General features: G+C 41.6%; 1 protein-coding gene across 6 annotated transcripts in view; it reads left to right on the top strand.

Moving 5' to 3' along the window:
- LOC133580670 (acyl-CoA-binding domain-containing protein 5-B-like) overlaps positions 1-21,420 on the top strand; it is a 37,377-nt gene extending 15,957 nt beyond the window's left edge. For 3 of the 6 annotated variants that reach the window (XM_061934885.1, XM_061934900.1, XM_061934893.1), the window contains exons 9-14: positions 501-589; positions 7,226-7,376; positions 7,446-7,696; positions 12,897-12,947; positions 13,024-13,151; positions 20,822-21,420. In XM_061934885.1, the coding sequence (XP_061790869.1) occupies positions 501-589; positions 7,226-7,376; positions 7,446-7,696; positions 12,897-12,947; positions 13,024-13,151; positions 20,822-20,834 (683 nt within the window). In that variant the 3' untranslated portion in view covers positions 20,835-21,420. Of the gene's footprint in view, positions 1-500; positions 590-7,225; positions 7,377-7,445; positions 7,697-12,896; positions 12,948-13,023; positions 13,449-20,821 lie in introns of those variants that run through there. The other 3 variants (XM_061934916.1, XM_061934909.1, XM_061934924.1) reach the window with 3 other exon arrangements.
- The last annotated feature ends 4,926 nt before the right edge of the window (positions 21,421-26,346 follow it).

Here is a 26,346-nt window from a genome sequence, read left to right as displayed (position 1 = left end):
TGGACGTGGTGTCCTCCGGACCAAAGAGGAAAAGAACCATCCGGATTGTTCTAGGCGCAAAGTTCAAAAGCCATCATCTGTGATGGTATGGGGGTGTATTGGTGCCCAAGACATGGGTAACTTACACATCTGTGAAGGCACCATTAATGCTGAAAGGTACATACAAGTTTTGGAGCAACACATGTTGCCATCCAAGCAACGTTATCATGGACGCCCCTGCTTATTTCAGCAAGCCACGTGTTACAACAGTAAGTTGTAACAGTAAGTATCTTGTCTTTGCAGTCTATTCAATTGAATATAAGTTGAAAAGGATTAGCAAATCATTGTATTCTGTTTTTATTTACAAATTACACAACGTGCCAACCTCACTGGTTTTAGGTTTTGTGTATATATATAATATATATATATATATATATATATATATATATATATATATATATATATATATATATATATATATATATGTGTGTGTATATATAAATATACTCTATGTATTTCAGATCAAAAATATATTAAGAAGCACTATCCTCCTGCAGATTCTGATCATGAAGAATTTTGTGATTCCAGTGAGCATGTGACCATGGACAAGGTTAGTTCCAAATGATATCACTACTTGGAAATAATGTGGGAAATGTGCCTTTTATAAAATAAGATGGCGTGTACCCTATAATTGTTTTCCAAGCACTTCAGAAAAATGCTACACTCGACCATGTCTAATTTTTGCACAAAATCTCCCCAATTTCCACTTATTTGCTTGCAGTTCTTACTTGAAGTCGACCTATGATGAATTTAGTCTTTTCTGATTTATAAATGTTACAATGTTGGATACTTGTGTTAAAGAAGACTTATGTAAGAAAAGTTGTTTTTGCATATAATCGGTGCCCGTTTTTTGTGTATTTGGGATCTGCACAAGACCCATAAATTTAATATCAAACTACTGAGGCGTTGCAGAGATATTTTTATAAAACAATCTCGCTTTCCTTCATACTTCCTCCAAACAGGACGTTTGAAATTATTACAACCTGTGACATTTTTCCATGTATGGTTGGAATTTCCCCAAAGTCTGCCATTGTAGTCAATAAGCTCTATCTTTTTCTCTAACGTCTTGTTGTGGGGCAGACTGGCTCGTACATGCACATTCATCCTCCATTGCCATGTCTAATACAAAGTAGAGTACAGTTGTAACTTACAAAACCCAAAACCAGTGAAGTTGGCACGCTGTGTAATTCGTGAATAAAAACTCGCCAGACCACAGAACGCTTTTACGCTTTGCATAAGTCCATCTTAGATGAGCTCGGGCCCAGCGGAGCCGGCGGCGTTTCTGGGTGTTGTTGATAAATGGCTTTGGCTTTGCATAGTAGAGTTTTAACTTGCACTTACAGATGTAGCGACCAACTGTAGTTACTGACAATAATTTTCTGAAGTGTTCCTGAGCCCATGTGGTGATATCCTTTACACACTGATGTCGCTTTTTGATGCAGTACCGCCTGAGGGATCCAAGGTCACGGGCATTCAATGTTACGTGCAGAGATTTCTCCAGATTCTTTGAACCTTTTGATGATATTGCAGACTGTGGATGGTGAAATCCCTAAATTCCTTGCAATAGCTCCTTGAGAAATGTTCTTAAACAAATTGCTCAAGCAATTTTTCACAAAGTGGTGACTCTCGCCCCATCTTGTTTGTGGATGACCGAGCATTTCATGGACGCTGCTTTTATACTTGTCAGGTTCAAACACTGATGACATCTATTAAACAAGGCAAGAAGCAAGGAATTAAACAGAGACAGAATTCAATTTACCTCATTTGAGGAGAAACGCGTACACCTGTACCCTTGTACAGTGTCACCGCGCTCTGACGAAAGATTGTACGCCTCCTCTTTTATTTGGACTTTCCCTGATTACAAGGCTCTTCTCCCTCGACTGATGTACTAACTGTCAGGTTCAAACACTGATGACATCTATTAAACAAGACAAGAAGCAAGGACTTAAACAGAGACCGAATTAAATTTGGCTCAATTGAGGCGAAACGCGTACACCTGTACCCTTGTACAGTGTCACCGCGCTCTGACGAAAGATTGTACGCCTCCTCTTTTATTTGGACTTTCCCTGATTACATGGCAACAGCTGTTTCTAAGGGAGGGGGGTCGTAAACAGCCATCGCCTTTGATTAAAAACAGTTCAAAGAAAAGGTCGTAAACAGTTAAAAGAAAAGGTGCCTGGATGGGGGGGTCAGGTCCTGCTTCCTGTCCGCTTTGTAGATCTCGGGTCAAGACAAAATCTTCCTGTGGATTACAATACATCAAAGAAGCCGACACCTTCATGTCGCTTCCCATCCTACACAGCGGAGTTTTACAAGCCTTTTGATTGGTAAGACCAAAGACAGCTTTTGTCTGCTCGCCAGGAATTCATTGAAACACAGTTTTGTGAGAATAAAAAAGACAATATAACATACATCCATAAACGTGGACGCATGTGAAAAAGTGCAATATATTTATCTGTACAGTAATCTATTTATTTATTTATATATAATTATTTATTTTATATATATATATTATATATATTATTTATATATATTTATTTATTTATATATGCACCTTATTGCTTTTTTATCCTGCACTACCATGAGCTTATGTAACGAAATGTTGTTCTTATCTGTGCTGTAAAGTTCACATTTGAATGACAATAAAAAGGAAGTCTAAGTCTAAGAAACACAAAGTTTTGTGATAACTTAGATACAATTATTCTGACAATACCCAATCATGGCACCCACCTGTCCCCAATTAGCCTGTTCATCTGTGGGATGTTCCAAATAAGTGTTTGTTGAGCATTCCTCCACTTTCTCAGTCTTTTTTGCCACTTGTGCAAGCTTTTTTGAAACATGTTGCAGGCATCAAATTCCAAATGAGCTAATATTTGCAAAAAATAACAACGTTTTCCAGTTTGAACATTAAGTATCCTTATCTTTGCAGTCTATTCAATTGAATTCTGTTTTTATTTACGATTTACACAACGTGCCAACTTCACAGGTTTTGGGGTTTGTAGGTCTGTCAGTAGACTCGCTATGGAAGCGTAAATAAGACCCGCCACTGAGCGGCTGACGAAAGACTCATTCTGCTTCAGTTTGTTCTAGATGTATTTATTTTTATTCAATAAATATCATCCACTTTTCTTCAATACGGTGTGTCACACTCACCTTTTTCCTTCCTAATGTTGGAAAACAGTTATGTCGCTCTCTATCTATAAGCTTGTTAGTGAGTAAGACCATATGTTTGGGGCGGATCTTACAGTGTTAGTTGCTACACCAACTGATGGCGGGTGCCGATATTATCGGCCGATAAATGCTTTAAAATGTAATATCGGAAATTATCGGTATCGGTTTCAAAAAGTTAAATATATGACTTTTTAAAACGCCGCTGTGTACACGGATGTAGGGAGAAGTACAGAGCGCCAATAAACCTTAAAGGCAATGCCTTTGCGTGCCGGCCCAATCACATAATATCTACGGCTTTTCACACACACAAGTGAATGCAATTCATACTTGGTCAACAGCCATACAGGTCACACTGAGGGTGGCCGTATAAACAACTTTAACACTGTTACAAATATGCGCCACACTGTGAACCCACACCAAACAAGAATGACAAACACATTTCGGGAGAACATCCGCACCGTAACACAACATAAACACAACAGAACAAATACCCAGAATCTCTTGCAGCACTAACTTCTCCGGGACGCTACAATATACACCCCCCCACCTCAACTTCCTCATGCTCTCTCAGGGAGAGCATGTCCCAAATTCCAAGCTGCTGTTTTGAGGCATGTTAAAAAAAAATAATGCACTTTGTGACTTCAATAATAAATATGGCAGTGCCATGTTGGCATTTTTTTTTTCCATAACTTGAGTTGACTTATTTTGGAAAACCTTGTTACATTGTTTAATGCATCCAGCGGGGCATCACAACAAAATTAGGCATAATAATGTGTTAATTCCACGACTGTATATATATAGCAAGTACATTTCCCAAGAGAACTGGTTTCCCGATCTTTTAAAATGGACTTGAATCCCCTATCTACTTTATGCGTAAAAAAATTTGAGTTACCGTATTTTCCAGACTATAAGGCACACTTAAAACCCTTGTGTAATGTTCATATTGTTGTTACTCAGCCAGCGTTTGTGGGTCTGATAAACCCGTTGCATTTTGTGGCTTTTAATGCCTCACAATCAAACACTTTTATGTTAAAATACTGAACAGATGTTTACCTTATCCCAATAAACATCTGTTCAGTATTTTAACATTAAAGTGTTTGATTGTGAGGCATTAAAAGCCACAAAACAGATGTTTATTGGGATAAGGTAAACATCTGTTCAGTATTTTAACATAAAAGTGTTTGATTGTGAGGCATTAAAAGCCACAAAATGCAACGGGTCCATTAGACCCACAAACGCTGGCTGAGTAACAACAATATGAACGTTCCACGGATACAATTTCTTCTTCTTTTGTGTTTCTGCACCTGCGGTTCCCACACAAGGTTGCAACATTGTTTGTCAACACTGTCTGCTCTCTTTTTCTCGCACAATTGACCCTCTGATGTTCTGTGTACCTCATACTTGCCAACCTTCCCGAATTTTCCGGGAGACTCCCGAAATTCAGCGCCTCTCCCGAAAACCTCCCGGGACAAATATTCTCCCGAAAATTTCCCGATTTTCAGCCGGAGCTGGAAGCCACGCCCCCTCCAGCTCCATGCGGACCTGAGTGAGGACAGCCTTTTTTCATGACGGGAGGACAACAGGGTGACAAGAACTAAATCATCCAGACTAGAGATAAATTGTATTATTATGTTTATCTTACCTAAAAATAAATATATTTATTAATTTACAAAAAAAACAACTAAATACATGTTTACTATATTTTGCTAAAAACATCAAAATTAATTGTATTTTTATTTGTATTTTTTCCTGACTCCTTATTACATCCAGCCATAGAATTATACATTAAAATAAACATATTTGAAATAATTGATTTTAAATTATCATAATAATTCATTTAAAATGACCATATTTAATTATTAAAATAATTGCTTGTTTATCAACAACTTTAGCATTTTATTCATTACATTTTGAAACTCTCAGAAGCCAAGTTATGTTATATTCCTTAATATTTATTTATGCAAGTTTGAAGTATCAATTATCTAAACCCAGTTTTGTTTGTATATTTTCAGGATGTATATATATATATATATATATATATATATATATATATATATATATATATATATATATATACTGTATATGTATGAAATACTTGGTGAATTCTAGCTGTCAATATATTCCTACCGTCTTAAACAAGCCCCCAACCACGCCCCCCCCCCCCCCCCCCCCCCGACCGCTTGCTCCACTCCCGTCCTTGCACGCTACACCGCTACAACAAAGATGACGGGGAGAAGACGCCGTTGCGCCCTATGGTCCGAAAAATACGGTACATACCAACTGACGCTGTGGTCAAAGTTGGAATTGCCACAAAACATGCTTTAAAGGGGAACATTATCATGTAAGCGTCAATATATACCTTGATGTTGCAGAAAAAAGACCATATATTTTTTTAACCGATTTCCGAACTCTAAATGGGTGAATTTTGGCGAATTAAACGCCTTTCTAATATTCGCTCTCGGGGCGATGACGTCACGTTGTGACGTCACATCGGGAAGCAATCCGTCATTTTCTCAAACACCGAGTCAAATCAGCTCTGTTATTTTCCGTTTTTTCGACTGTTTTCCGTACCTTGGAGACATCATGCGTCGTCGGTGTGTTGTCGGAGGGTGTAACAACACGAACAGGGACGGATTCAAGTTGCACCAGTGGCCCAAAGATGCGAAAGTGGCAAGAAATTGGACGTTCGTTCCGCACACTTTACCGACGAAAGCTATGCTACGACAGAGATGGCAAGAATGTGTGGATATCCTGCGACACTCAAAGCAGATGCATTTCCAACGATAAAGTCAAAGAAATCTGCCGCCAGACCCCCATTGAATCTGCCGGAGTGTGTGAGCAATTCAGGGACAAAGGACCTCGGTAGCACGGCAAGCAATGGCGGCAGTTTGTTCCCGCAGACGAGCGAGCTAAACCCCCTGGATGTCTTGGCTCACACCGTCCCTTATGCCACCGAAGATGATCAAGAGAAGAATATCGACCCTAGCTTCCCTGGCCTGCTGACATCAACTCCAAAACTGGACAGATCAGCTTTCAGAAAAGAGAGCGGATGAGGGTATGTCTACAGAATATATTAATTGATGAAAATTGGGCTGTGTGCACTCTCAAAGTGCATGTTGTTGCCAAATGTATTTCATATGCTGTAAACCTAGTTCATAGTTGTTAGTTTCCTTTAATGCCAAACAAACACATACCAATTGTTGGTTAGAAGGCGATCGCCGAATTCGTCCTCTCTTTCTCCCGTGTCGCTGGCTGTCGTGTCGTTTTCGTCGGTTTCGCTTGCATACGGTTCAAACCGATATGGCTCAATAGCTTCAGTTTCTTCTTCAATTTTGTTTTCGCTACCTGCCTCCACACTACAACCATCCGTTTCAATACATGCGTAATCTGTTGAATTGCTTAAGCCGCTGAAATCCGACTCTGAATCCGAGCTAATGTCGCTATAGCTTGCTGTTCTTTCCGCCATGTTTGTTTGTGTTGGCTTCACTATGTGACGTCACAGGAAAATGGACGGGTGTATATAACGATGGTTAAAATCAGGCACTTTGAAGCTTTTTTTAGGGATATTGCGTGATGGGTAAAATTTTGAAAAAAACTTTGAAAAATAAAATAAGCCACTGGGAATTGATATTTAATGGTTTTAACCCTTCTGAAATTGTGATAATGTTCCCCTTTAAGATATTCAACACTCGACTGCGATCTGGCAGCTACAGTGGATTGTGCACGCCCCAAATCCGTCACGTTTCATGTGTCAGGTAAACCGTGACGAATGGGGCCATATGAATCCTCTGTCTACTCTATGCGTTAAAAATTTGAGTTACAAGCATACGATGTCCGATAATGGCTTTTTTGCCGATATCCGATATTCCGATATTGTCCGACTCTTAATTACCGATTCCGATATCAACCGATACCGATGTATACAGTTGTGGAATTAACACATTATTATGCCTAATCTCTACAAATTGATTTAACCGGTCGGAGTGACTGACTTTTAATATTTCTCCTTTTTAAGACGCTTCCTACATCCGCAGTATCTCCTGCCGCTTCAGTGAGGGAACAAGAGCTTTGGTTTGAGAGTTCCTCCGCTCTTAAAGCAGAAGATGGTTCCCTCCTCAAAAGAGAGTCTTGCGTTCAAGAACCTCACAATGCGACTTTCATCAGAGGTAAAAGTCACAGTGCAAAGATTCATCTCGTTAGCTTTTAACATGTCCCAATTTGGCTTTTTGTTTCAGAGTCCCCAATGACCGCTTGCAACTCCCAGTCGTGGTTGCCAGCGTGTGACGGTGTGTCACCGTGTGCACACTCTGCCGCTTTGCCGCCGGCCTGTGACGGCGTGTCACCGTGCACACGCTCCAGCGGCGCTTCCTGGGGGAACGTCAACGAGCAAATAGCTGCGGCTCTGTTCAGGCTGCAGGACGACATGGCCCACGTGCTGCACCGCTTGCACACGCTGGAGGAGCTCAGTGTGGCGCAGGTGAAGGAGGTGAGTTGTACAGCAAAGTGTGGATTATTGAGTGTGTACGTGGCAAGCTCAATACTAGGGTTGTACGAAGAGATGTCCGACAATGGCTTTTTTGCCGATATCTGATATTCCGATATTGTCCAACTCTTAATTACCGATATCAACCGATACCGATATATACAGTCGTGGAATTAACACATTATTATGCCTAATTTTGTTGTGATGCCCCGCTGGATGCATTAAACAATGTAACAAGGTTTTCCAAAATAAATCAACTCAAGTTATGGAAAAAAAATGCCAACATGGCACTGCCATATTTATTATTGAAGTCACAAAGTGCATTTTTTTTTTTTTAACATGCCTCAAAACAGCAGCTTGGAATTTGGGACATGCTCTCCCTGAGAGAGCATGAGGAGGTTGAGGTGGGCAGGGTTGGGGGGGCGGGGTTGGGGAGAGGGGGGTATTGTGGCGTCCCGGATGCATCATGCTGTGGGGGTGTTTTTTTTTAGCAGCAGGAACTGGGAGACGAGTCAGGATAGAGGGAAAGATGAATGCCGAAATGTGTAGAGACATCCTGGATGATAACCGACTGTTTTCCATCCAACCTGATGGAGCTTGAGAGGTGCTGCAAAAAGGAATGGGCAAAACTGCCAAAAGATAGGTGTGTCAAGCTTGTGGCTTGATAGTAAAAAAGACTTGAGGCTGTAATCGCTGTCAAAGTATTGAACAAAGACTTTGAATACCTATGTACATGTGATTTTTTTTGTTGGTTTTTTTATACATTTGCAAAATAAAATAAAAAAAACAACACTTATCACATTGTCATTATAGAATTTTGAGGACAAAAATAAATTTGTTTCATTTTGGAATAAGACTGTGTAACACAATGTGGAAAAAGTGAAGCGCTGTGAATATTTTCCAGATGCACTGTAGAGAGCGCTTACTATTTTTAATTAATGCCTATAAAGCCTGAACATCACCTACTATTTTTAATAAACTATTATTGTCAGGTTCAAACACTAATGACATCTATTAAACAAGACAAGAAGCAAGGAATTAAACAGAGACAGAATTAAATTTGGCTCAATTGAGGAGAGACGTCTGGACTGAACTCTTTGTACAGTCTCCGAGTGGAGACGAAAGATTGCACGCCTCCTCTTTTATTTGGACTTTCCCTGATTACATGGCAACAGCTGTTTCTAAAGGAAGGGGGTCGTAAACAGGTGCTGCCTTTTGGCCACAAAACGGTTCAAAGAAAAGGTTGTGAAACAGTTAAAAGAAAAGGTCGCCTGGAGGGGAGTGTGGTCCTGCTTCCTCTTCGCTTTGTAGTTCTCGGGTCAAGACAATATCTTTCTGTTGATTACAATACATCAAAGAAACAGAACACCTTCATGTTGCTTCCCATCCTACACAGTGGAGTTTTACAAGCCTTCTTCTTGGTAGGATCAAAGACAGCTTTTGTCTTCTCGCCGGGAACTGATGGCAACACAAAGTTTTGTGATAATTTAGATACAATTATTCTGACAATTATTATATAATAATTCCTCGTTTACCGCTGTAATTTGGTTCCGGTCATGACCGGGATGAATTAATTTCTGTGACGAAGGAATCATTGATTATAAATCAAATATTTTCATAGCTGGAGCATAGAAAAAAACCTGTTTACAACCTTCTGAATACATTTTTAACATTATGAAAGCCCTCTAGACATGAAATAACAACCTGTAGTCCCCTCTACACTCGGTAAAGCCAATATAGTAATGTGGCCTGAGGCTGCCATGATACTGAACAGCACGATCTGATTGGTTTGGTCTCATCCAGTGGTAGTATGGATATTTTACTTCATTTAGACATATGAATGCTTAAAAATGCTTAATTTAGGGCAACAAAATAAACATAATCCATGCAACATTTTGACCAAAGAACCACCATTACATGTTAGGTAGACCAGTGTTTTTCAACCTTTTCTGAGCCAAGGCACATTTTTTTCAACGAAAAAATCCCAAGGCACACCGTGAGCGGAAAACATAGAAAAATTAAACTCAGCAGCCAATATTAACAATAAAAGGTCATTCTCGCAATTGTTGGATATGAATTCAAACCATAACCACCCATGCATCCACTATAGCTCTTGTCTCAAAGTAGGTGTACTGTCACCACCTGTCACATCACGCCGTGACTTATTTGGAGTTTTTTTTGCTGTTTTCCTGTGTTAGTTCTTGTCTTGCGCTCCTATTTTGGTGTTGATTGTCATGTACGGATGTACTTTGTGGACGCCGTCTGCTCCACACGCTGTAAGTCTTTGCTGTCGTCCAGCATTCTGTTTTTGTTTACTTTGCAGCAAATTCAGTTTTAGCTTCATTTTGCATAGTCATCCCTCAGCTTCAATGCCTTTTCTTAGCGGCACTCGCCTCTTGTTTATTTTTGGTTTAAGCATTAGATACCTTTTTACCTGCACTCTGCCTCCTGCATATTGTGATCAGGACGAACCGTGTTCCCGACATCTACAAATCAATTAGCTAACTGCTGCCACTTACTGATATGCCAAGCTCTAGACAGCACAGACACTCAACAACGGCACATTATTTGCAGATTATAATTACTGGTTTGCATAAAATAATTTTAACCCAATTAGGTGAAATTACATAATGTCTCACGGCACACCAAACAATACCTCACGGTACACTAGTGTGCCGCGGCACAGTGGTTGAAAAACACTGAGGTAGACCACAAGATAGTGTTTTACATTTAGGCAAGGCAACTTTATTTGTATAGCACTTTTCATACACAAGGCAGACTCAAAGTGCTTCACAGACAACAAAGTGAAATGAAAGAAAATAAAAGCAAAATTAAAATGCAGACAATAAAAATAAAAACAGTGCGGACGTTTAAAGTCAAAATATTAAAAGATTTAGCTGGAGGCTAAGGTGAACATAAAAGTTTTCAGTCTAGTTTTGAAAGTAGTCAGAGTTGGGGAAAGTCTGACATCTTCAGGAAGTTTATTCCAGCTATTTGTTGCATAGTGACTGAATGATGCTCTCCCTTGATTGGAGTTTACTCTGGGAACCGCTAACAGATTGGTCTTAGTGGTCTAGAGCAGTGTTTTTCAACCACTGTGCCGCGGCACACTAGTGTACCGTGAGATACAGTCTGGTGTGCCGTGGGAGACTATCGAATTTCACTTATTTGGGTTAAAAATATTTTTTGCAAGCAAGTAAATATAGTCTGCAAATTACGTGTTGTTTTTGAGTGTCGGTGCTGTCTGGAGCTCGGCAGAGTAACTGTGTAATACTCTTCCATATCAGTAGGTGGCAGCCGGTAGCTAATTGCTTTGTAAAGGCAGGTAAAAAGGTGTCTTATGCTTAAACCAAAAATAAACAAAAGGTGAGTGCCGCTAAGAAAAGGCATTGAAGCTTAGGGAAGGCTATGCAGAACGAAACTAAAACTGAACTGGCTACATAGTAAACAAAAACAGAATGCTGGACGACAGCAAAGACTTACTGTGGAGCAAAGACAGCGTCCACAATGGACATCCGAACATGACATGACTATCAACAATGTCCCCACAAAGAAGGATAAAAACAACTGAAATATTCTTGATTGCTAAAACAAAGTAGATGCGGGAAATATAAGACATGAAACTGCTACAGGAAAATACCAAAAAAAGAGAAAAAAACACCAAAATAGGAGCGCAAGCATACTTGCCAACCCTCCCGAATTTTCCGGGAGACTCCCGAAATTCAGCGCCTCTCCCGAAAACCTCCCGGGACAAATATTCTCCCGAAAATCTCCCGATTTTCAGCCGGAGCTGGAGGCCACGCCCCCTCCAGCTCCATGCGACCTGAGTGAGGACAGCCTTTTTTCATGACGGGAGGACAACAGGGTGACAAGAACTAAATCATCCAGACTACAGATAAATTGTATTATTATGTTTATCTTACCTAAAAATAAATATATTAAATTAAAAAAAAAAAAAAAAACATCAAAATTAATTATATTTTTATTTGTATTTTTTCTGACTCCTTATTACACTCAGCCATAGAATTATACATTAAAATAAACATATTTGAAATAATTAATTTTAAATGATCATAATAATTCATTTAAAATGACCATATTTAATTATTAAAATAATTGCTTGTTTATCAACAACTTTAACATTTTATTCATTACATTTTGAAGCTCTCAGAAGCCAAGTTATGTTATATTCCTTAATATTTATTTATGCAAGTTTGAAGTATCAATTATCTAAACACAGTTTTGTTTGCATATTTTCAGGATGTATATATATATATATATATATGAAATACTTGACTTGGTGAATTCTAGCTGTCAATATACTACTCCCCTCTTAACCACGCCCCCAACCACGCCCCCCACCCCCACACCTCCCGAAATTGGAGGTCTCAAGGTTGGCAAGTATGAGCGCAAGACAAGAACTAAAACACTACACACAGGAAAACAGCAAAAACTCCAAATAAGTCAGGGGGTGATGTGACAGGTGGTGACAGTACACCTACTTTGAGACAAGAGCTATAGTGATGCATGCTTGGTTATGCTTTAAATTCATATACAACAATTGCGACAACGACTTTTTACTGTCAACTGAGTTTATGATTTCTGCTGGTGGTGTGCCTCCGGATTTTTTCAACGCAAAAAATGTGCCTTGGCTCAAAAAAGGTTGAAAAACACTGATCTAGAGGGCTTATATAGTGGGAGCGTATCGGTGATATACTTCGGCCCTAGACCATGTAGTGATTTATATGTGAGCAGGAGGATTTTGAAATCAATTCTCTGATGTACAGGGAGCCAATGTAAGGATTTAAGAATTGGTGTAATGTGCTCACATTTTTTTGGTCTTTGTTAGAACTCTAGCAGCAGCGTTCTGAACAAGCTATAGCTACCTGACAGTTTTTTTGGGAAGACCTGCAAGGAGACTATTACAATAGTGTAGCCTACTGGTAATAAAGGCATGTACAAGTTTTTCTAAGTCTTGAGCTGACATGAGCCCTCTAAGTCTTGTTACATTTTTGAACATGTTACATTTAAAAAAAAGTAATACTAATACGACCCCTTTTAATGCGCCTTATAATCCGTTTGTTTGTATGAAAAAAGACCTGAGTAGAACAGCTCATCGGCACTGCGCCTTATAATCCGGTGCGCCCTATGGTCCGGAAAATACGATACTTATTAATTGGAATATTTATTCTCCCATTTCAAGTCAAGGTCATCTTCATTAAGGTGTGAGGACTCTCGACCTGCAGCACACAAGGTATTCACATATTTCCCATAATATTTATCAAATATTCTTATTAGTGATTGACACCACACACTGTGTTCTCCCGCAGTTCTCTTTACAGTTTCGGAAACCTTCCTGGTGGCCATTTGACCATTCGCCAGTTACAGTGGTGATGACCGCACTCTGGCCTGCTATTGCATATGGACTAGTCCAGCTTTATTCACGCCGGAAAAGACGGTGAGCGAGATATTGGTTAAGTGACGGAGTTACAGTCGTGGTCAAAAGTTGACACACACTTGTAAAGAACATAATGTCATGGCTGTCTTGGGTTTCCAATCATTTCTACAACTCTTTTTTTTTTGTGAGCACATACTTGTTGGTCCCAAAAAACATTCATGAAGTTTGGTTGTTTTATGAATTTATTAAATGAGCAAATGTGAGGGTCAAAAGTATACATACAGCAATGTTAATATTTGCTTACATGTCTCTTGGCAAGTTTCACTGCAATAAAAGGCTTTTGGTAGCCATCCACAAGCTTCTGCTTGAATTTTTGACCACTCCTCTTGACAAAATTGGTGCAAATGTGTTGGTTTTCTGACATGGACTTGTTTCTTCAGCATTATCCATAGGAAGGCCATTCTAGCCTGATTTAGCCATTCCTTTACCACTTTTGACGTGTGTTTGGGGTCATTGTCCTGTTGGAACACCCAACTGCACCCAAGACCCAACCTCCGGGCTATAAAATTTAAGGTTGTCCTGAAGAATTTGGAGGTAATCCTCCTTTTTCATTGTCCCATTTACTCTCTGTAAAGCACCAGTTCCATTGGCAGAAAAACAGGCCCAGAGCATAATACTACCACCACCATGCTTGACGGCAGGGATGGTGTTCCTGGGATTAAAGGCCTCACCTTTTCTCCTCCAAACATATTGCTGGGTATTGTGGCCAAACAGCTCAAATTTTTGTTTCATCCGACATCACATGGACAAAGATAAGACCTTATGAAGGAAAGTTCTGTGGTCAGATGAAACAAAAAAATGAGCTGTGTGGCCACAATACCCAGCAATATCTTTTTTAAAAGGGAACATTATCACAATTTCAGAAGGGTTAAAACCATTAAAAATCAGTTCCCAGTGGCTTATTTTATTTTTCGAAGTTTTTTTCAAAATTTTACCCATCACGCAATATCCCTAAAAAAAGCTTCAAAGTGCCTGATTTTAACCATCGTTATAAACACCCGTCCATTTTCCTGTGACGTCACATAGTGATGCCAATACAAACAAACATGGCGGATAGAACAGCAAGCTATAGCGACATTAGCTCGGATTCAGACTCGGATTTCAGCGGCTTAAGCGAAATTGAAGAAGAAACTGAAGCTATTGAGCCATATCGGTTTGAACCGTATGCAAGCGAAACCGAGGAAAACGACACGACAGCCAGCGACACGGGAGAAAGCGAGGACGAATTTGGCGATCGCCTTCTAACCAACGATTTGTATGTGTTTGTTTTTAAGTGTTGTAATGTTTTTAAGCTAAATTATTGGTAAACACAGTTTATGTATAATAATTTACGTAAAACCGCAATAAAGTTTTCATCAATTAATATATTCTGTAGACATACCCTCATCCGCTCTCTTTTCCTGAAAGCTGATCTGTCCAGTTTTGGAGTTGATGTCAGCAGGCCAGGGAAGCTAGGGTCGATATTCTTCTCTTGATCATCCAAGACATCCAGGGGGTTTAGCTCGCTCGTCTGCGGGAACAAACTGCCGCCGAGGTCCTTTGTCCCTGAATAGCTCACACACTCCGGCAGATTCAATGGGGGTCTGGCGGCAGATTTCTTTGACTTTATCGTTGGAAATGCATCTGCTTTGAGTGTCGCAGGATATCGACACATTCTTGCCATCTCTGTCGTAGCCAGTGACATGCGGTGAGGTTGATGGCTGGTGAGGCACTGACTTCATCACAGTCAGATTTTCAAACACATGAACCCTAAAGAGTATCTTATTCACCATTTGTTTGGCAGCAGTTAACGGGTTATGTTTAAAAGCTCATACCAGCATTCTTCCCTGCTTGGCACTCAGCATCAAGGGTTGGAATTGGGGGTTAAATCACCAAAAATTATTCCCGGGCACGGCGCCGCTGCTGCCCACTGCTCCCCTCACCTCCCAGGGGGTGATCAAGAGATGGGTCAAATGCAGAGGACAAATTTCATTACACCTAGTGTGTGTGTGACAATCATTGGTACTTTAACTTAACTTTAACTTTACACATACAAACTGTAGCACACAAAAAAGCACATTTAATAAAAAAAACGTTATTATGGTCTTATCTTTACTTATAAATAAAGTCCATTCGCCGCTGTTGTGCTGGATTAACGAACCCCCTGACGGGTGTGTTATATCAACTAAAGCCCTCACTTAAACTTTCCACGTGCAAGATTGAATCTATTTAAAAAAGTGTAACCGAGGGTTTATAAATGTCGCCTATACTGCATGAAACTACAAAATAACAAACACGGAGGCTCCAGTTTACACGAGGACCACTTTATTTACCTTCTTTCAAAAACCTCCGCTCCACTACAACATGTCATCACTTCCGCTCTTGGCACCTTCAAAATAAGAGCTCAAGGCATATACTGTATAACAGCGCATAACAGGAACTTAACATCACAAATAGGAAAGCCCATAAAAATAGGTTACAAAAGTTATTTAAGAAGAAGCCAAAAAGTGCAAAAACAATAATGTTCATGTTGGAGGAGTTGTGAATTAGATACACCTGCAGTCTGCAGGTGTACCTAATGTTGTGGCCCTGCAGTCATTCACAACTCCTCCAACACGAACATTATTGTATTTGCACTTTTTGGCTTCTTATTAAATAATTTTTTTTATATAGATTCAATCTTGCACGTGGAAAGTTTAAGTGTGGGCTTTAGTAGGGCTGGGCGATATGACTAAAAAATGTATCACGCTATAAGTGTTTCATATCAGTCGATATCGATAATTATTGATTAAAAAAAAACAAAAAACTATTCTAAATAAAGACCAGGAGAAAAAAGACTGAATTTAAATACTTTTATTTTAAATATAAGTAGGTAGCATGTCCTTCGCTAATTGATCCACCACTGCATTCGTTATTTCTTTATAACGTTTTGAATTTTTGTCGTATGGCACTGCTGCCGAGTACCTCTCGATGGTGGTCTGTTGTTGCCGCTTCGGTGCTGTTCCACTTGCACCGGCTGATGTAGATGGTTGTGGCTGTTTGGTACTGCTGTACTCCAGCGGGTGAGAGCGGCTCAGGTGGTAAAATAAGTTTGTCGTGTTCCCAGACTTGGTCGGGACGACGACCTTGCAAAGTTTGCAGACAGTATTATTCTGATTCGTATCGGACTTAAAAAATCCAAAATACTGCCAAACTGGTGACGTGACGTTTCTTTTTTTATTTACAATTTCCTCTCGTGCTACCGCACTCATATTCCCGTTTTGTTTTACTTCTCGTCGTCAGCTCGCCGTTGTTGCTTTTTTTTTTTTTTTTCCCCTCCTGTTAGCATTTCCCAGAATGCCTTGCGGTTCAGGCTCGGCCGTGATAGGTTGAGAGGCCAAAGCCCTTCCTCTGCCTACACCCCCCAGAATGCCGTGCGGTTCCGGCTCGGCATTTCTTCCTATTTTTTTCTAACAGAACTCAGTGAAATTATCGAACGATCTATCGACCCCATTTTCTATTGATATTGATCACATGTCTATCGCGATATATATTGTTATTGTTTTATCGCCCAGCCCTAGGCTTTAGTTGATATAACAATTCTACGGCGGGGGTGCAGGAGGCGGGGCTACTGGAGCCTCAGCCAGTGCGTCTTTTGCAGCCGTTTTATGATCGCTCAGCACAAGAAATACGTTACACACATACAGTTGTTGACAAAATACACTGTACATTATATACCTCAGCTAACTAAACTATGGAAATGTATAATAATAAATCATATAGCAATACAGTCTCACTGCACAGCAGGCCAGCAGTTAGCCGAGTCTGTCCATGTTGAGGCACTGAGTGACGTGCCTCGACTGGCTGCTGTTCACCGCACCGTCTCTTCTCAGTATTTGAACGGCAAATGTGAAAATTCAGCGATTTTGAATACAAATAATCTAAAACTGGTGAAGTTAAATGAAAATAACTTTATAGTATAATCACTGCATACATATAACAATTTAATTTTTTTTTTTTCTTTTTACATTTTTTTTCTTTCCATGATGGCAGGTGAGGCCCTGCCTCACCTGCCTCTAGTGACTGCACATCACTGGTCGTAGCATAGCTTTCATCGGTAAAGTGTGCGGAACAAACGACTGACCATTTTCGTCGGCTTTCCCCACACCCTCGTATTTTGAACAAATTTCGTCCAATTTCTTGCCACTTTCGCATCTTTGGGCCACTGGTGCAACTTTAATCCGTCCCTGTTCGTGTTGTTACACCCTCCGACAACACACCGACGAGGCATGATGTCTCCAAGGTACGGAAAACAGTCGAAAAAACGGAAAATAACAGAGCTGATTTGACTCGGTGTTTGAGAAAATGGCGGATTGCTTCCAGATGTGACGTCATCGCTCCGAGAGCGAATATTAGAAAGGCGTTTAATTCGCCAAAATTCACCCATTTAGAGTTCGGAAATCGGTTAAAAAAATATATGGTCTTTTTTCTGCAACATCAAGGTATATATTGACGCTTACATAGGTCTGGTGATAATGTTCCCCTTTAAATACAACATAATAAATGAATGATACAATAGCAGCAGAGCATTGGTGTTCAATAAATCACATGATCTCCTCATCATTCCAACACATTTAGCAACTTTTGTCCTCAGGTAACTTATATGAGGCTTCCAAGAGATATTTTCATCTATTACCTGTCACGACGTGGACTTTGGGGGGTTTGTTTTCCCGAGATGCAAGAAAAGTTGGATCGGACATGGCGTGAAGGTAGGGACATGATTTAATTTATCACTCAAAAAGAGTACAAACAGAAGGCGCGCTCAAGGCGGAGAAAAAACTTGGCTATGAACAAAACTAACACTTAGACAAAAACTATGAACATGAAACCAAAAAGACACTTACTATGACGTGAAACGATCAGCATGAACTATGGTAGCAGAAGTATCAGAGGTAACAGAAGTAATGTCTCCAGGACGACCAACAGAAAAAGACAGGCTTAAATAACAGTGACATGATTAACACAGGTGCGTGTGTCCAAATGAGCAACAGGTGAAACTAATGAGTAACCATGGAAACAAAACAAGGGAGTGAATAAGCAGGAACTAAGTGTCCAAAAACCAAACAGCACATGGCCAAACAAAAACATGATCAAAATACATGACATTGTATGACAATTTTCTTGAACATATTCTATTGGTACAATGACCCCAAACACACGTCAAAAGTGGCAAATGAATGGCTAAATCAGGCTAGGATGAAGGTTTTAGAATGACATTCCCAAAGTCCTGACTTAAACGTGTGGACAATGCTGAAGAAACAAGTCCATGTCAGAAAGCCAACACATTTAGCTGAACTGCACCAATTTTGTCAAGAGGAGTGGTCAAAAATTCAAGCAGAAGCTTGTGGATGGCTACCAAAAGTGCCTTATTGCAGTGAAACTTGCCAAGGGACATGTAAGCAAATATCATACTTGCCAACCTTGAGATCTCCGATTTCGGGAGGTGGGAGGTGGGGGGCGTGGTCGGGGGTGGGGGCGTGGTTAAGAGGGGAGGAGTATATTTACAGCTAGAATTCACCAACTGGAGTATTTCATACATATATATATATATATATATATATATGTATATGTATGAAATACTTGACTTTCAGCGAATTCTAGCTATATATATATATATTTATTTATTTTATACTTGAATTTCAGTGTTCATTTATTTACACATATACACACACATAACACTCATCTACTCATTGTTGTACCGTATTTTCCGCACTATAAGCCGCCCCGGGTTATTAGCCGCACCTTCAATGAATGGCATATTTCAAAACTTTGTTCACCTATAAGCCGCCCCGGGTTATAAGCCGCGCCTATGCTGCGCTAAAGGGAATGTCAAAAAAACAGTCAGATAGGTCAGTCAAACTTTAATAATATATTACAAACCAGCGTTCTAACAACTCTGTTCACCCCCAAAATGTAATGTGCAAATGTGCAATCACAAAAATAGTAACACTCAAATTAGTGCAGAGCAATAGCAACATCAATAACTCAACGTTGCTCGAACATTAATGTCACACAACACACAAAATAAACATTTAAAGCTCACTTTCTGAAATTATTCCTCATCCATAAATCCCTCGAATTCTTCTTCAGTGTCTGAATTAAAAAGTTGGGCGAATACGGCATCCAAAATGGCCGGCTCCGTCTCGTCGAAGTCATTAGAGTCAATGTTGCTGTTGTTTTTCCAGCAGTTCCATGAATCCTGCCTTCCGGAAAGCTCGGACCACAGTTGAGACCGATATATCCGCCCAGGCATTTACAATCCACTGGAAGATGTTGGCGTATGTCGTCCGGCGCTGTCTCCCTGTCTTAGTGGCTCAGGTCATCTTGTTGCTTCCTCTACCTTGCTGCTCTATTTCCGTGTTCTACTGCGTGACTTATTGCCTTGAGTTTGAATTCTGCGTTGTACGCATGTCTCTTAATAGGAGCCATTTTGTGGTCTTTACAGATGTAAACACACAAATGAAATGAAACGTAATATCCGCGCGGTTCTTCTTCTATGGGGGCGGGTGGTTGCTTACAGTAGAAGAAGAAGCGCTTCCTCTTCTATGGGGGCGGGTGCTTACCTTGGCGGTTGCTTACCGTAGAAGAAGAAGCGCTTCCTCTTCTACGGGGAAAAAAGATGGCGGCTGTTTACCGTAGTTGCGAGACCTAAACTTTATGAAAATGAATCTTAATATTAATCCATATATAAAGCGCACCGGGTTATAAGCCGCACTGTCAGCTTTTGAGAAAATTTGTGGTTTTTAGGTGCGGCTAATAGTGCGGAAAATACGGTACTTGAAAGTACAATGCAATACAATTCAGGGGCAATGGCACCTATCAAATACACAGTAATGAAAACACAGTTGTTCTACTAACTGTACTGTGTGTTATGAGAGTAGAGTACGTGTGTGTGTGGCCCTTTAATAGGTGACAGCAGGTGAGGTGAGTGACGTCAGTGAGTGTGTGGGCGAGAGAAGAGAGGGAGCGGTAGCGTGAGTGCGGGGAGGGACTAGTTGGTTTTGTGTTGGATTGGCTGTGTGCAAGCAATCAATAAAGCAAGATTTGCAACTAATCGCTGGACTCATCATTCACCCTAAAGTCGTCCGCTGTGGAGACCCACTGCCGGGTAAGGTGAAGGGTGTTGCTCCGAGCATACATCGGCCCTGGAGAAGTGTCTCCCCTGCGCTCTTCGACTACGGTCTCGTTCTTCTGCTTTGTCTCCTTGTGTGCGCACACTGGACTCAGGTCCGCATGGAGCTGGAGGGGGCGTGGCCTCCAGCTCCGGCTGAATTCCGGGAGATTTTCAGGAGAAAATTTCTTCCGGGAGGTTTTCGGGAGAGGCGCTGAATTTCGGGAGTCTCCCGGAAAATCCGGGAGGGTTGGCAAGTATGGCAAATTTTAACATTGCTGTATGTATACTTTTGACCCTCACATTTTCAGTAGACCCATAATAAATTCATAAAAGAACCAAACTTCATGAATGTTTTTTGTGACCAACAAGTATGTGCTCCAATCACTATATCACAAAAAAATAGAAATGATTGGAAACTCAAGACAGCCATGACATTATGTTCTTCACTAGTGTATGTAAACTTTTGACCACGACTGTATATGTCCAAGTTTATCTTAACTGCTTGATGACAATGCCAATCTCTGTTGTCGTCTTACAGGAAAATGACTTGAATTCATCCTGGGACTTCACATCATCTTGTTGGAAAAAGCTTAAAATCAAATACTCCAGATTTGAGAGTATTGTGAGCGCGTTAGAAAGATTTGGATTTCAGCGTCATGCGTCGACCTTTTCAATAGTCGTGGTGTTTAATGTATAAATAATTCAGCTTTAAAATGGGTATACTTTCAGGATATATTGTCTGCAACTGTTGCATATGTAAGCATTTATATGCATTTTTATTTAAAAAAAACAAGCATTGTATTGTCAGTTAAGGAAAACTTAAATGAACTATTTATATGCTCGAAAGAGAGTCACTGGTTATTTATTATTTTACTGTAATTCGACGAAAAAAACTGAATATTTGTAAAGTAGATTTTAGATTTCGCAATGCTGTAGTTTTGACAATCTTTATGTAGTATTTTATGATCTGTTTTATTGTTGATTGCATTGTCAACAAGGAACACACCAACCAGAGACTCGAGCTGGGCTGTTTTCGACCAAAGATTTAGTCGAATCAGTTGACTCTTTGGTTATGTACGTGAATCAAAAGGTACTTAGGAAAGGAATGCAGTCTTTCATTAAAGTAAACAAAACAAACATGTCATTTGTGACTTTATTTACCTCCAAAAGGTCTGAACCACAGTTTGTGAGGTCCGCTCTGCTGCACAAGGACATCATACTTGACTAAATAGAGGAAGTTAGTCGTAACGATGGATTTATCGTCGTACGATACGATTCAAGGTTGAATCTTTGTCTATTTGAAGACAGCCCTATACTGTTGTGTACCGAGTAGATCATGTACTCTGCGTAGGGCTCGTTTATCCATGGGGGCCCTTTTCTGCGCTAATAAAGCGCATGTAAAATGTAGTTTTGTTCCACAGAAACGTAATAAAGACAATCTTTATGTAGTGTTTTATCTACTTTGGTGTTGATTGCATTGTCAACAAGGAAACAAAGTAAACAACCAGAGACTCTAGCTGGGCTGTCTTCGACTAAAGATTTTCATAGTTGATTATGATTCGTTAGTTTTTGCTCATTGCAACGATCAGTCGACTCATTGCCGTGAATCAAAAGGTATTTATGAAACTGAATATTTGTAAAGTAGATTTTAGATTTTGCAATGCAGTAGTTTTGTTTGACAGAAACATAATAAAAGACAATCTTTATGTAGTATTTTATGATCTGTTTTATTGTTGATTGCATTGTCAACTAGGAACACACCAACCAGAGACTCTATCTGGGCTGTTTTTCGACCAAAGATTTAGTCGAATCTGAGTTTTTTAGATTTTACTCATTGTGACAATCAGTTGACTCTTTGGTTATGTACGTGAATCAAAAGGTACTTAGGAAAGGAATGCAGTCTTTCATTAAAGTAAACAAAACAAACATGTCATTTGTGACTTTATTTACCTCCAAAAGGTCAGAACCACAGTTTGTGAGGTCCGCTCTGCCGCACAAGAGGACATCATACTTGACTAAATAGAGGAAGTTGGTCGTAACGATGGATTTAACGTCGTACGATTATATATGGGTACGCGTGTATGTGGGTGTGTGTACGTTTGTATATATGTATGGTGAAATCTGTGTGTATGTATGTAGGTACATATGTATGTGTCGCTGCCCCGGTGTGCATTGCTGATCGCGGCGCCGGGTCTGCTGAGGTGCCGTGGCATGCCGGCTGTGGGCGCAGGGCTGGGCCCTTATGGCTTTTTGCCGGATGGGATGCCTGGTGGGTGGTGGGCGTGGGGGGCCTGGACGTGCGGGAGGGGCTGCGGGGTTTGGTGGCGTTGGGCACTGTTGGCGACCAGGCCTCTTGTTTATTTTTATTTATTTTATTTTATTTAAAGGGTTTATTTTTATTTTATTTTTATTTTTTTTATTTTCTTTCTATTTTTTTTTTAATTTTGTATTTATTTATTTATTTATTTATTTATTTATTTATTTTTGTGTGTGTGTTGTGTATGTATGTGTTTGTGTATATGTGGGCTTATGTATATGTGTGTGGGTGTATTAATGTGTATATATGTGTGGATGTGTATGTTTATATGTATATGCATGCGTGTGTATATGTGTGTATGTGTATGTATATGTATATGCATATATGTATGTGTGTATGTATGTGTATATGAATGTGTAGGTGTGTGCATGGGTGTGGATGTCCGGTGGCTCAATTGGCCTGGCTGTGGATGAGTTGGGGTAGGTGGGTTGGTGGCCTCGGTGGTAGCCGGGGGTGTGCGTTGTTGTGGTTTACGGGGTCGGTCGCTTTTTTGTTTTGGTTTCGGCGGCCGCGGGTGTTTACGCTGCGGACGGGCGGTGGTGGTGATGGTTGCTGCGGTGATACCAGCGGTTGGCATCGCTGTGTTGGGTTGGAGTGGTTGGGGGACTGTGGCTGGTGTCTGTGCGCTTGTGGGGTTGTGGGGCTGGCTGGCGTTGGCTTGCCGGCTGGTTTGGGGGCTGGCGGGCGGACGGGATGCATTGGCTTCTTGCCCCGTTGGGGGGCTCCTTCCCCTGGCCGGGACTCGTATGGGCACGTTGCTGTGTGGATGGCCGGGATGCGGTGTTTGCATTGGGCGTGGGGGCTGTGCGGTTTCTCTGCGTTTGGTTGCCGGTATGGGCTCTGCAGGGTTGGGTTGGGGCGGGCGGGGGCTGGCTTTGTTTGGCGGGGGGAGGGGCTCGCGTGGCGTCACGTTAAAGTGGTCTGGTGTGGGTCACGGGCTGTGGCGGGGGGTGGCGGCCTCCTGGCCGTAGTTCCTGGTTGTCGGCCGCGTGGACTGGGGGGATGTCTGGGCCCTCTACTCCTCCTACTTATAGCGCACACAGTCACACATATATAGGACTTTGGGGATTGTCCTGCGGGGAGGCATGGCGGGGGGTTGAGGATGCCTCCAATGGGGCTCCAGTCCTCCTGTCTTGTCCCCTGCTCGTCCATCCCTCAATCTTAGCTGCATATTAGACACTTAGGATTTGGGGGGCTTGGTTTGGTTGGGACCCACCATGACCTTGATGTCCCCCAATTTTAATCGCATTATTAGTTCCCACAAGCATACATATCTCACTCACGCTACAGTACACACATCAATAGGGACTGGAGGTCGGCTGTAACGGCTGACCTCCTAATTTTAACTACACAGTAGACACTCTGGGGGCCTTGTACACATGCATGGGGGATTTGGGGTTCGGCGCACCCCTCATTGCCTCGTCGGCCGGCGGGGACTGCGGTCTGGTGGCCTGCCAGGCTTTTATTCATTTATTATTGTTATATATATTTTTTTATTTTTAATGTATTTATTATTTTTATTTTTATTATTTACTTATTTTTATTTTATTTTATTTTTTAAATTTTATTTTTTATTTTATTTTATTTTTTTATTTTTTATTTTTTTAATCTTATTATTTATTTGTGTGTGGCGTCGCGCGGGTCTCACTTCCTGTTGGATGGGGTCCGTGCCCGTGTGGCCCGACCTTGCGCTGTGGGGTCTCTGTTGGTGACTTGGTGTGGTGGCGGCGCAGCCCCCGTGTCTGGTCTGGATGCTGTGTCTCGGTTGTTTGGGCGGTGGTGTGTTTGTGCGGGTTTGGGTTGGGGTGGGGGGCCTTTTGGTTGGGGGGGTTGTTGGTGTCTCTTGTTTGCGTGTTGGCGTTCGGGCTGACCGGCGGGCTGGCGCCGGCTGGTCTCCGTGGCCCTGGTGGCGTGTGGTTGCTGGTCGCAGTTTTTTTTTTGATCGCTTTGATTTGATTGGCTGGTGCTGGCTGTCTGGGGTTATTGCGGCTGCTGTTTCTGCTGCCGTTTGTTTGTGGTGTGGGCGCCCGTGGCTGCTGGGTCTGGTGCAGGGGTGTGGCTGATGTTGTTACTGGTGGCAGCGCGCGCGCGTGATGGCTGTCGGGGCTGACGAACTGTGTATATGTATGTATATGTGTGTGTATGTATGTATGTTTATATATGTGTATGTGTACATATGTGTATGTATATGTGTACATATGTGTATGTATATGTATATATGTGTATGTGTGGGTATGTATACGTGTATGTGTGTATGTGTATGTATATATGTATGTATGTATGTATATTTCTGGGGGTACGCTCTGGGCCTGCCTGTCAGACGGGGGTCGACGCCTCAGGCTACTGCATCCAAACTGCGTGTCTGGAGCTCCTGGGTCCCGCTGTCCATCCCTTCCGGGTGCCCGTCTTGGTTGGGGCCTGTTGGGCCTAGTCCCTGCGTCTATTGTGGTAGCTTGGTGCTGCAAGGTATTCCGAGGTGCTGCGAGTCGGCCAGTTGCTGGGGTAGTGACCTTGTTTGTCAGCATGTCTGTGATCTTCTTTTAATTCTTTTTTTTTTAAATTAATTAATTAATTAATTAATTAATTAATTTATTTTTTAATATATTTTATTAATATTATTTTTTAATTTTCCCCTCCCTCAGGGGGGGGGCTCGGCGGGGCGGTTGCTGGTTGTTCCATCTCCATCGTTGGGGTCCCTGCGGGTGGGGTGGGTGGTTCCCGTGGCCCTGTGCCTGGGTGGTCCTGCGGCGGCCGGTTTGGGTGGGGTGGCCGGGGGGTGGCCGGGGGCTGGCCTCGCCGCGCTCTCCGGGGGTGGGGGGTGGGCTCGTGGGGGCCCGGTTGCCGGTGGGGCGGGGGCGGTCTTCCCGTCCGGTTGCGGGGAGTCTCTGGGTCCCTCGGGCGGGGCGTCTCGCCTTTCTGCCCGTGTGGGGTGTGGTCTCTCGCTGGCTTGGGGTCTGGCTGTCCCCTGCTTTTCTCGTGCCCTGTCCTCTGCCGGGTGCGTCTGTCTGCGGCCTGCTGCTGGCCCTTGTGGGCGGTACGGTGGGTCGGGCTCTGGGGTTCCTGTCGCTGGCCGGCTTGGCTGCGTGGGGGCGGTGGTCCCTGGTTCCCTGGGCACCACGCCTCCTGTTTGTGGGTTGGGCTCTCGGGGGTGATGGGGCCGTGCTCTGGCTCCCACGCACTCTGGGAGTCGAATGTATTGTACATGCAAATTCACATATGCTCACATACGTACATAGGTACCTACGCTCCCACATACATACACAAATACAGTACATATTTACCTACCTAATGTTCGTACATCCACACGCACATTCAATATACAAACATACACATACACATACTGTACATATACATTCACTGTACAAACACATATACACATTCTGTACATATACATTCATTGTACAAACACATATACACATTCTGTACATATACAAGTACATATGCATACTTACACTCATGCACATAATCACGTTTCATCAAACGTATATTAACGTTGTTGCCCTAGGGTAAACTGGGTGTAACACATGGCACATTGACAAAGCTTAACCTATTGTGACTATAACAATCTACAAGGTTAATGTAGGTTGCTTCTCTTTCTCCCCCTCCATTTTTCTGCATTCTTTCGTATCTCAAGTTATCATTACGTATATGTATTGTTGCATTTAAACAACTGTATTGTTGATAATAAAGGTAAATTATTGGTATTGTTCATTATCAATAGCGCTATTTCTATTGGTATTTGTATT

The sequence above is a fragment of the Nerophis lumbriciformis genome, linkage group LG03 (genome assembly GCF_033978685.3).
Source record: "Nerophis lumbriciformis linkage group LG03, RoL_Nlum_v2.1, whole genome shotgun sequence".
NCBI classification, from domain to species: Eukaryota; Metazoa; Chordata; class Actinopteri; order Syngnathiformes; family Syngnathidae; genus Nerophis; species Nerophis lumbriciformis.
Note: the sequence above shows the minus strand (reverse complement) of the source record. Positions and strands in the feature narration are given on the sequence as shown.